The sequence below is a fragment of the Canis lupus genome, chromosome 2 (genome assembly GCF_011100685.1).
Source record: "Canis lupus familiaris isolate Mischka breed German Shepherd chromosome 2, alternate assembly UU_Cfam_GSD_1.0, whole genome shotgun sequence".
NCBI lineage: Eukaryota > Metazoa > Chordata > Mammalia > Carnivora > Canidae > Canis > Canis lupus.
Window position 1 is genome coordinate 21,497,290 of NC_049223.1, and position 12,069 is coordinate 21,509,358.

Here is a 12,069-nt window from a genome sequence, read left to right on the forward strand (position 1 = left end):
AGGAAAACGGAGAAAATCAAGCAGGGCTCCTGAAACATTACCTGTCAGATTGAATGACCCCATATCTAGACTCAAATCTGCCCACTCAGAATGAGGCCCAGCGGCTCCAACTCTCCCTCCTGCGGTCTGGCTTCTGTTGTCAGCACGCTGTGCACCTTTCTCAAGGCCACCAGTGACCCTTGAACGCCACACACTGCTCCCAGCCCTTGTCTGCTGGCTCTGTTGCTGTTTACAGTTCTCATTTTTAGCAAAATAGTACATGTCCAAGGCAATGTTCATAATACTGGAAAGCTGAAGAGTGCTACAAGGCTTCTAAAGAAAAATGCCAGGCTTCCAACCCTTTCTCCTGAGCTGCGTCCTCTCCCCAGGGACCTCCCTTAAAAGCTGAGGCTCTGACTTACTTAAAGCCTTACTCCACATTGCTATAAGGGCTCACTTATCTCTCTCCCTCTATCTTTACCAGTATATCTATATCACAGTTTAAATCAAAATTCAGTTTTATTATGACTAGCAATATACTGTTTATAGTGGAGAAATGGTGTATATTATGATTGCATATCCTGGATTTTACAACCTTATGTTTTTCCAGGTGGTAGTAATTGCCTGGTTTCATTGTGGGCTTGATATTCTGTGTACCTATCAATCATTTTTTTCTAAGAACTTTAGTAGAGCTTTGTATCTCCTCTCAATTTGGCACACTCATTAGATACTCAATCCATGCATTTTTCCCCCCAGTTATTGAGACTCCTTCCTTCCTGGCTCCCTCCCGGCTCCTACATCCCCTGGGCCAGCTCCTCTCCAAGTCCCTTGCATGACTGTGTCCTTGGGGCTCCTCTCTTCTTAATTCTGAGAACTGTCTTTTCAGCTCTCTTAGGATTCATTCTCTTTTTCTTAGAATTCAAATCCCCCAGCCCCCCCCCCCCCCTTTGTAGGTTTAACTTTCTTTTACTGGAGACTCTTCCAGTAAACTCCGGAGAAGAATTGCATGAGAAATAAATTTTTGCTTTCTTGAATGTCTGCCTTCACACTTAACTAGTAACTTGACTAGTGGTTACTTGTCTGTGGTTGAAATCCAAAGCTCCATTTCCAGACTTGACTCCCCTCTTAAGTTCCAGGTCAAAATGTTTGGGCCCTGGGAGCTCTGTATGTCCAGAGGTACTCATTATCCTCTCCCCGAACCTGCCCTTCCTCCTGGGTACTTGGCTAATAGGACCATCCTTCTCTACTCATGATAGAGGATCACTGTACACCTCCCTCTACCATTTACTGTTCCCCAACATCTTATATCCAGCCTTTCACCACTGCCCCAGCTCTGGGCATAATCACCTCTCATTTGGACAATTGCAGTAACCTTGCAGCTGCTCTCCTGGCTTCTGATACACCTGGGTTCTCCATTCTAACACTCAGCCTTTATTACTCAAGCTCAAAAAATTCAGGTTAGATGCTATCACTTCCTTGCAAAAAGTGACTTGTAATGATTCCCTGTTGCTCACAGAATAAGGCCTAAAATATATTTTTCTGTAGTATACATGTCAGAATCTGGCTCTAATGGCATTTCTTACTGCCTTTATTCCTACACATGTGATTCCACTGTCTCACTTAATTTTCTCAACAAGTCTATTATCTGCATTCATACTTAAAGTTTAAAATTCAAACAGAGTGGGGATGCCTGGGTGGCTCAGTGGTTGATTCAGCTCAAGACGTGGTCTGGGAGTCCCAGGATGGAGTTCCACATTGGACTCCCCTCAAGGAGACTGCTTCTTCCACTGCCTATGTCTCTGCCTCTCTCTCTCTCTCTCTCTGTCTCTCATGAATAAATAAATAAAATCTTTTTTAAAAAATTCAAATGGAGTGGAGTACCCCATGCAGACAGTAACAGTCCCCTAAGCATCCTCATTTACATCTCAGTATGTGTCCATTGTGCATATTTTGCCCATTCTGGCTTGATCTTCTACTAGATGACCCTTTCTCTCTCTCTCTCTCTCTCTCTCTCTCTCTCTCTCTCTCTCTATATATATATATATTTGTTGAAGTTCAATTTGCCAACATATAGTATAACACCCAGTGCTCATCCTGTCATGTGCCCACTCAATGCCTATCACCCAACCACCCCATCCTCCCGCCCACCTCCCCTTCCACTACCCCTTGTTTGTTTCCCAAAATTAGGAGTCTCTCATGTTTTGTCACCCTCTCTAATTTTTCCCACTCATTTTCTCTCCTTTCCCCTTTAATCTCTTTCACTATTTCTTATATTCTCCATAAGAGTGAAACAATATAATGATTGTCCTTCTCTGATTGACTTACTTCACTTAGCATAATACCCTCAAGTTCCATCCATGTAGAAGTAAATGTTGGGTGTTCGTCATTTCTAATGCCTGAGTAATATTCCATTGTATACATAGACCACAGCTTCTTTATCCATTTGTCTTTCGATGGACATTGAAACTCCTTCCATAGTTTGGCTATTGTGAACATTGCTGCTATAAACATTGAGGTGCAGGTGTCCAGGCTTTTCACTGCATCTGTATCTTTGGGGTAAATCTCCAGCAGTGCAATTGCTGGGTCATAGAGTAGCTCTATTTTTAACTCTTTGAGGAACCTTCACACAGTTTTCCAGAGTGGCTGTACCAGTTCATTTTCCCACCAACAGTGCAAGAGGGTTCCCCTTTCTCCACATCCTCTCCAACATTTGTTATTTCCTGTCTTGTTAATTTTCACCATTCTCACTGGTGGGAGGTGGTGTCTCATTGGGTCACCCATGGATTACAATTTGATGGGTGACCCTTTCTCATTTTGACTTATGGGATGTCGGGAGTCCTCTAAGGCACACTCAAGATAAACCGTATTCCCATGATGTGAGATTTTTCAGTACTTATCTTTTTAACAGATCAAGTGCTTTCCTTCCTCACCTCAGGAAAATACAGGCCACATGACTTATCCCAGAGACCCCTGGGCTAATGGGCACTTGCCCCTGGGAGTGACATGATCCTGGGCACAGGACAGAAAGCAATCTGATGGCCCCAAAGAAAGCCACCCTCTTTTGCAGCACCGGAGGGATTACTTAAACCAAGACAATCATTCTCCTATTGAAGGAAATTACATTAAAACCTCTCCCCCTGGAAAAAGGAAGCATGGAAATTAGAAGCAGATTTAAAAGTTGATCATTTGCCACCCAATGCTTATCTAAGACACCTGAAATTTGAGAGCTGAGCCTAGTAAAAATCAAAAGTCAACATCCATTGACTTTGTTTGGAGGTGTAATATATATATATTCAGCTAATCCTAGGTCGTCAATACCATAGATAAGAACCTTATTTATTTTGCCATTCTGGGTGCAATTACACAGTTTACCCTGTGCAAACTGCACTTCATAAAAATGGCAAATCAATGCTAGTTATCAAAATCCATCCACATGGATGGATAGCCCATGAAAGAGAGCTTTGCAAAATGGTCTCGAAAGCCAATCTACACAGCTAGCCCCACACAGGTCAGCTTATTACCTGATTAATCACACAGGCATCCTGGCAATCTTATCGATTCCTCAAGACCTGGACATGACATCACTTCTAATAGCACGTGCAATAAGCCATTACCACCATGCAGAATAGCCATTATCCTACGCTGCAGCCATTGATTGGCTGACTTAGCCTGACGCTGGGCAGGGCAAGTGGAGCTCTGATGGGGGCAAATCACATCCAGGGCAGATGTGAAGGACCCTCATATGGAAAATAAAATCTGTCTGTTGCTTGCAAGCAGGATCTCTACCCATTCCCTCCTTCTCTGGGTAAAGAGTTGAATAATCCTGCCAGCATGCTGATGAGCTGGATTTTGAAGTCCGTGAAGTAAGGAATCCTAAGACAATATAGACCAATCCTCCACACGGGCCATTAATATTTTATACCTGACATTCTCTACAGCTTGATCATTGCCATAAAGATTGAATGAGGTTCTGGGGTGCCCGATTAACACATGAGGTTTCCGTGCCCCAAATGTTGTATTTTTTTCCTTACCCTAGAAGAATGTAAGGTCTGGTTTCCTTGGTAGTGGGATGTGTATTGTTGAGTTGATGGGGATGGGGGTCTTATTCTGGGCTAACTAATTCTCTACTCCTGGTTACTCCAATGACATTACTGAACAGAGTGATTTCAAAGGTCCAAGAAGAAGCCTCTTTACCACCGGGTAGGTGTGGCTAAGTTGGATGACCTTTAAGGAATGCAGATGGATGTTATGGGAGAATATGTATGAAGAGGCAGAGAGATGGATGGTGAAATCCAGGAAGGCTCTTATGCTGGGGCAACAATAGGAAAAGAGTGTGCAGAAATGAGTGAGTGTGTATGTGTGTGTGTACCATTTACAAAGAACTTTGACAAATTTCATTTCATCCTGTTGGGTAGTTGTTCAGGAACCTTCCAGGTATAAATCAGGTATAAGGTTCTTGTGCTTTACTACAGATACCTTATCCCACGATGAAATAAGTTGGAGGAACAAAAACAAACCCTTCCAAAAAGCAGAAATTCCCTTATATCCTCAATTCGTGGCCCAGCACCAGATACATAGTAGCCATCTAGCAGAGTCCAGCAGTTAATGGACACCAAAGTCTCTCGCAGTGTGACCCTGGGCAGATTACATCATTTCTCCATGCCTCAGTGTCTCCATCTTCCTCGAGGGAAAAGGGATATGCCTATTTGATAAGGTGTTATGAGAATTAAAGAATTAATATATTAAAAAGCCTTTTTAGAATAGTGTCTGCAACACACTGCACCATGTCAGGGGGTTACCATTATTCTATTAGACACTGAATTAAATAACTATTGAATGGATCGTGCAGTGTAATAAAAGGATTTTTTTAAAAGGATATTTTAAAAATCGGTTTAGACAAAGGCAAGGCCCATAGAACAGAGCTTGGTATGGCATACAAGTAGAGCACAGACAATGTAATATCCGGGAGTAGTCGACTCATCTCAGTCCACCAGACCTCTACCAGCAACAATAATTAGGAGTCAAGTTGAAGAATTCAGTTCCAACATCTTTTATTTTCTTTGCCTGGCTGGTCATGGAGGAAAACTATTAAATAAAGCCCAGAATGTCACCCAAGTAGACAAGAGAAGCTTGAGAGAGGAAGGAAGAAAAGAAGGGAGAAAGGAAGGAAAGAAGGACTGAAGGAAGGAAAGGAGGAAAGAAGGGGGGAGGGAAGGAGGGAAAGGAAGGAAAATTTTATCTGCCTATGCATCCTAGCTACAGTCATACCTACAGTTTCTTCCAAATGCCATAAAAGGAGGGAAAGCCCATCAAAAGATGGACAATGCCAACAACGCACTCAGTTAGTGCAAACTTCTGTGAAAACCAAGAGAACCCTCAACTATCCTGCCTGGGGGAAATGCAAATAATCTTGCAGACCTTGGGCACGTGAGGTCTGATGATAACTGTGTTGCTTGGTATTTTGCTCCTGCCCTTGGGGGTATTGGGTTTCATGTTCGGCCTAAGTTCCAGCTACTTTTCAAATATAAAATTATGGATGCAGGCAGCATTTCTGTTTGCATAACCTCAGTCAGAGCTTACTTAGATAAAACAGGACAGGAATGACCCAGGTTAGCTGAGTTAGGAGCTAATGGGAACGGTGATGGGGCCTTTAAAGAAATCCAGGGCTTCCCTTCCCAACTTCCCTCACCCCTACTCCAGGAATGTTCCAGATTGCTGAGGAGTTCTTCATGTGTGTCTCTGGTCCAATCTCATCCCATTTATCTTCCCATCTCCCATTTACAGGACAACAGTTAAACACCGCAAACTTCATTCAAAGCCTGTCTTCCATCCCTCAGCTCAGGGGTACGTGGGGAAGGCAGGCGTGGGTCAGGGGTTCCATCTCCAATGTCCTTCTTCACGGGCCCTGCTCACCAGGCTGCGTGCAGCACATCTGGTTTCTCCATGGGACTGATGGCGTCTAAACCCAGCTCTGGTTCAAGTGGAGCTGAGTGCCTCATGGGTTCTTTGAAGACCCTGCTCCCTTCCCACTGCAGTCCCCTGGCACAAGGGAGGTCTTTCTTCCACTCAGTCATTTAAGAACCCCTGTTGCTCTGGGCCCCATACCCCGGGCCCCTTTCTCCTTGGGTTCCCTAGCCCTTTGTACAACACCCTGAGCACCCAAGACAGGCCAAGACCACCTCTCTAAGGCACCCACATCTGACCCAAGATGATGGGATTGAAGTTACTTCCCATACACCACTCTTCCCTTCCCTTGGCTGCCATCCACACTTCCGCCAGCCCATTTCCCCTAAAAAGCTCACTGAACCCCTCCCAACAGGCTCCTTAGAGCTCCTCACTGGGCCTGAGGTGTCAACGGGGCTTGGAGGAGCAGCAGGCTCCCACCGTCCTTGTTCTTCTGACTCCTTTGCTGATGGTCTGCAAGGCCAGGTCACCACGGGACCCCAAATCTGGTCTCAGACTTTCCTTTGCACACTTCATGCAGATGTGGAAAAAGAGGGAATGATTGATGCCTCCAATGAAACCAGGAGTCCTCTTTTAACATGATGCTAAATTTTCAACAAATAATGCCTTGAGATGGATGTTAGAAGAGGCATTTATACTGTCAGCTTTGTGTCTGTGTCCTTAACATAAGCCATATTTCACCTTTTACCAAAGAAAGAACAAGAAAAGACAAGGGTAACATCTCTCAAAATGATTCTGTCCTTATTTTCCAGAAGGGTGCTTCAACTCACCCACCCAACACTGCTTGGCTCCCTGCCCTTTGCCCTTGATCCCAGGCTGCCCTTTGGCCAGGAGCTTCTATACTGTGTGACCTGTTACCCCCAAAACCTGGCCCACACCTCTCTGTCCTGTTGTCCCTTCTCTCTGGCAAATGAAGAAAATAAAGCCATCCAGATCAGTTTACCTAATACCAGTGATTACAGGTCTGAGGTGAGATAGGCATACACGAGGAACTTCGGGGGGCTGAAGGGATGAGCCTCACCAGTGGTCATTTCGGGCACTGGGCTGCAGTTGGGGCAAACACTTGAGGCTGGTAGGCCAGGCACAGTGTGGACAAGAGGTTGCACTGACCAGTCCCCGTTTCTGTGTCAGTTCTCAGGATCCTATCAGGAATGCCCACCCCACACTCTCCCCCTGGCTTCTGAGCATGCGTCAGCATGGTCCCTGGCCTCATCCACAGCCGCGGCTCCCTTGCACACACACTCAGCAGGCAGCCTCTCCCCTGTCCTGCGGCTGCCTCCCACTAGCTCTGCTGTTGTCAAATGCTTTCTCTCTGCCGGGTCCTTACCCCTGCCACCCCCTCTTCCACCTCCTGCTATTCGTGACCACGAACACCCATTTGATTTGATACATCTGGTGTATCAAGCCATTGATTTTCCTAAATATGGTTCAATAGATGCCTATGCATGTTCACTCCGGAGTTTGAATGTACATGTTTACTGAGATGGGAAGGAGGTGTTCAAAACCAACAAACCAAAAGGCTCCACCAGCCTTAAATGCTCTGCTTTAAGCGCCATCAAAAGCAGCCGCTTCCAAGGCTGGAGAGCAGAGGTGGGTCTTCTGCACCCCATCTCCCGGGGGCTCGCTCACACTGCATCCCCGCAGCAAGCACCCCATCTGTTCCATGGGCCACTACACTGTGCCCTGGGTGTCTGGGGAACCTCAGTGCCCACCATCCTGGCAAAAACGTGCTGGCTCTAAGTAATACTCTGTTCTGAGGGTTTTCTCCTTAGGCTTTTCCGTTTTCTTTTAGCTACTCCTTATTCACCATCTCCCTGTCCTTTTTTCCTACGTCTCTGGTCACAGTGCTGATCCTGGGCATTTACCCTCAGCATCCTTCCTTCTCTCTCACTCCCCCACCCCTACGGCTGTTTCCAGGGGTCCATGTCAGCTGGCTGGCATCAGTGCACAGAGGATGCCGAGACTGGAGGGGAGTCACAAGGGGGGAGTGAGGCCCTCCCCACCACCCTGCACTCGGCCTTGGCCCGTGGCTCTGGCTGTGATGGGGTCTCACCCAGTGGGTCCACAGGGTTCCAGCCTCTCCAAGGTGGCCCTGGCCCTAGTCACTTAGTAATCTGGCTCCTCCTTTTACCCCTCAGGCCAGGGATTGTGCTGCCTGCCCAGCTCCTGTGGGCTTCTTTCTCTTCTGTCACTCATGCTTCTTAGCAGGGGACATTAGAGCAGCAGTTCAGAGACTCTAGAACTGCTCCTTCCGATGCCATTTCCTGTACTTAAATTCTCTCTCTTGCAAAGACAGGGACTTTTTCCTTTTCTCTGTTAGGTCTCATGGATAGATGTCCTTTCTGGATTTCTAACCTGCTGTAATCTGATATAGTCCTCTGTAGCATGTGAGAGTATAATGGACCAGGTCAGGCCCTGAAATCAAACACCTTGACCTGGGTTTCATCTTAGATCTGACAGTTCTAGCTGTGTTACCTTGGCCAAATTATTAAACCTTTCTGAGCCACCTGTAAAATATGGACCATGAAGCTCATTTCTGCCATTGAGATAGCCTTGGGTCACCTTCTAGCCCGCTGCCTGGCAACTGCTAGGTTCTCAGTGAACGTTAGTTTCTCTCACCTCTCCTAAACTGGTCATATCTGCAAAGGTATGAGTGCATATCCCTTCCTGGGAAACACATTTGTATTATAACAATGGCCTTCTGAAATTAAATGCTTTAGTCTCAATAACTAATTTTAAATGTGTAAATCTTAAACACCCACAGCAAAACAATCAAAAGGACAGTTTTGGACAAGCTGACCTTTGAGAGAGCCTTCAGATCTGTCAGAGGAGGCCGCCAGCTACTCTGTGGGGGCTGGGGAAGGCTCCAGAGCCAACCTCCTCCTCCCCATTAGCTGGGAGAAGGCACTGGTGCTGATATGAGAAATGATCCCACTCCTCACCCTCCCGGGGGGTAGAGTATATGGGGCTTAAATGTGTGCGAGTCTGACTCAGGGTTATTTTTGTTTCCATTAACATTCTCTTCTATATGTATTTTAACCTTAATCAAATGCATATGTTTTTGTTTTATTTGCACTTAGTTCATCAAAGTGTCCTTTATGATCTGAACTATGCCATGAGGCCTTAAGCTCTTCAGTGAAACACTCTTTAATACCCCTGGGAAACAGGAAGTTGCATTTAGTCTAATATAAATAAATTCAGTTCCCAGGGGCTTTGCCCTGGCCCAGGTCAGGAGAGAGACTGACTTCTCAGCTGATCTGGTCCAGCGCCCCCTCTCAAACTGCTCTGGAAGGAAGAAGCCCCAGGACTCTCGACAGATCAGTATTTTGAAAATGTGCCTGTCCTTTGTTCAAAACTGCTACGTGGTCAAGTGGGATTGTATCAAGGAAGTTCGACACATTTGGCCAGATAGTTGGGGATCATTCCAGATTTGTTTCTACCCCAAAATAGCTTGAAACCAGGCAGTGCAGAAAGGAAGCAAGAAAGAGGGAAAAAAGGTATATAAACCTCAGCCACCTAGCCAGAGACGCTCCGCAAGTCAGGCTGAGCAACTTCCCGTCTCTCTTGTTGCTGGCCTTCTCTCTCACCCTCTCACTGGCTCCCCCGATGCACATATGGAACCAATTACGAACAAAGCCCGATTGTTGTATATTTGGAATTTCCCACATCAACTTGATGCTTTCTTTAACTGCCTCTTAATGTGTGTCTGCACTGAGTGACCAGGCCCACGTTTCCATCCTTCCCACCCCGCCCCCACCAGCACCCCCCTTCCGAGAGGCTTTCCTGGTTCATTTTCCAGCAGAGCAAACCTCCACTTCTTCCCCTCGCACCCCATCCCACTTCCTATTGGAGTCTTTGAATAAACAGAACTTTCTTTTCCACGGTTTGCAATAAACTGGTCTGCAGAGAGTAAATAAAAGCCGGATCCCAAAGCATAAAAGTGATATCAGGCTAACACCAAAGCACGATTACTACAAAGGAAATGGCATCCCCTTCCTAAAACCCAGAGCAGTGAATGTAGAAATACATTACAAACATGAAAAAGAAGAAAACTCCGATTCTAGAAGCCCCTTGTTTTTCCTTTATATAATTTTCTCTGCTATAGAAATAGATTAGAGGGGGAGAGGACATAGGGGAGGAATATATCAATTACAAGATATTATAGAAAAGTTAAAATTTTAGACCACGTGTACCATCCCTCAGAAGATTGTCTGATGTGGAATCACATACTATTTATTAGAAAAGAATAGGCAAACGTGATGGATGCATCTGAACTTAGTCCTCATCAGAGCCTTGCAAAATCAAGCAAAACTTCTTCATGTTTACCGGCACATGTAAAAATAAATGTTCTATAACACAAACATTGAAATGAAGAGATGCCAAATGCGAGTCTGTCCGGTATATTCGGTGCATCTGAACCATGTGACACCAACATTTTCTTCCCCTTCTCTCACGCTCTATCTTTGTGGACTACATTCACATATATAATTAGTTGCACTCCTACATTTATTTGCTATGCATTGGAAAGAGGGAGAGAAAAACCAGATATGTGCATCCGATGCTCAGGGTCACCCGTGTAATTTATGACCGTGAGCAGCCGTCCCTCCCAGTCCCCAGTGCGTGATGTCACTGGTCTGCAAATATTTTTCCCGTGTTCGGAAGAGGGAGAAATCAGAATGCAGGGTTTCACATTAATCTCCGCACCAGATGGTGATATTCCAAATAGTCTTTTTTAAAAGGTGAGCATGTGACCTACTGTACGGCCCAGGGGCTCTGGAGTCATGTGATGTGATGAATAATAGGACTGGTAGAGCTCCGAGTAGACAACTGACCTGGTTACTGTCTGTAGCCACGAGAAGCAAAGTTGACATTTCTGGATCACTCTCCCCAGAGGCGTCGCTTGCCAACTTCTGGGACATGCCGTCTCAGCCGAGGGACTGACAGGCAGGGACAGACCAGGGGCGGCTAAAGCCATCCCCCTGCCCCCGCCTCCCCCCACCCCCCCCAGGAACCACATCTTGACTCATATGGTCCAAAGAAAAAAATCGTTCAGTTATTTGATATTTGGGAAACCTCCAGGAGACCATAACTTAGTTTTGAGGAAGCCTTGTCTCGCACTTTGCTGGGAACACACGGGCGCGCACGCACACACACACACACACACACACACACAGAGGAACGCACACACGCGGCTCTACACCATGGTGGTTCAGGCTGCAGTGGCTCCGAATAGATCTCAAAGACTTTTACTGAAAATTCCGTATGGATCTCTGAGAAGACGCAGCGTGGAGAGGGTAAGCGACGTGGCGGGCTGCTGGTTTGGCATGGAGCGATTGCTCCAAAGGAAAGGAGATGTTTGTTTGCATTGTACGTAGCATCCCTTCGGGGAGCCCTGTTTTCCTGAAAAATGCGAATTCCTGGGACAGTAGAGTACTATGTCATGTGTATATTTTTTTTCTTCTTAATGGGTAATGATGAGATGTTTGAAACAAATTTTTGCCAGCTGCGCATGTGGGGGTGCTGTGAGAGATGAGCTAGGAGGGGAGAGGTTGGGGTAGGGACTGCGCTTGGGAATCGGGATGGAAGATGTGAGTGCCTGGAGAGAAAAGCAGGGGCTGCAAACAGATGCATTCATGCAGCACAGCTGCAAATTTCCTCTGTGGGGTGACTGTGTCTTCAAAGAAGGCGCTGACGATGTTAAGGAGCTTTGATGCCTGGTGGGTTTAAATGATGCCCCCAAGATCCCCCTGTTGTGTTGTTGCTGTTTCACATACCTTGTGATCATTTTGGATTTTTTTTTTTTTTACTACTACAGATTTTGGCTCAAAATTACTCTGTTAATTTTTGAAACATGCTTACTTTGCGGTAATCAGAGATGATCCTGTAAAATAACAAGGGTTTGTCTTTCCGTGGAGTGACTAATGCACTTTTGGGGATGCAGAGCTAGCTGCCTCCCTGGGATGTTGGGCTCATTCATGTAGGGACAAAATGCCTACACCCCCACTGGGGTGGAATGCTTTGCAGGTCTCAGAAACCCAGAAGCCCCTGTTTGAATCATGACAGTCCCCTCTGTGAGCTGCGGAATCTACTTAGACATCGTAGTTGAAGGTGTACTCCAATAGCCAT

General features: G+C 46.0%; 1 protein-coding gene across 8 annotated transcripts in view; it reads left to right on the top strand.

Annotated features, from left to right (window-relative positions):
* Positions 1–12,069, top strand: part of FRMD4A (FERM domain containing 4A) — a 736,083-nt gene that overhangs the window by 405,640 nt on the left and 318,374 nt on the right. For 2 of the 8 annotated variants that reach the window (XM_038530069.1, XM_038530067.1), the window contains exon 1: positions 11,130–11,237. The exons of the other annotated variants lie outside the window; for them this stretch is intronic. In XM_038530069.1, the coding sequence (XP_038385997.1) occupies positions 11,145–11,237 (93 nt within the window). In that variant the 5' untranslated portion in view covers positions 11,130–11,144. Of the gene's footprint in view, positions 1–11,129; positions 11,238–12,069 lie in introns of those variants that run through there. 8 annotated transcript variants of the gene reach the window in all.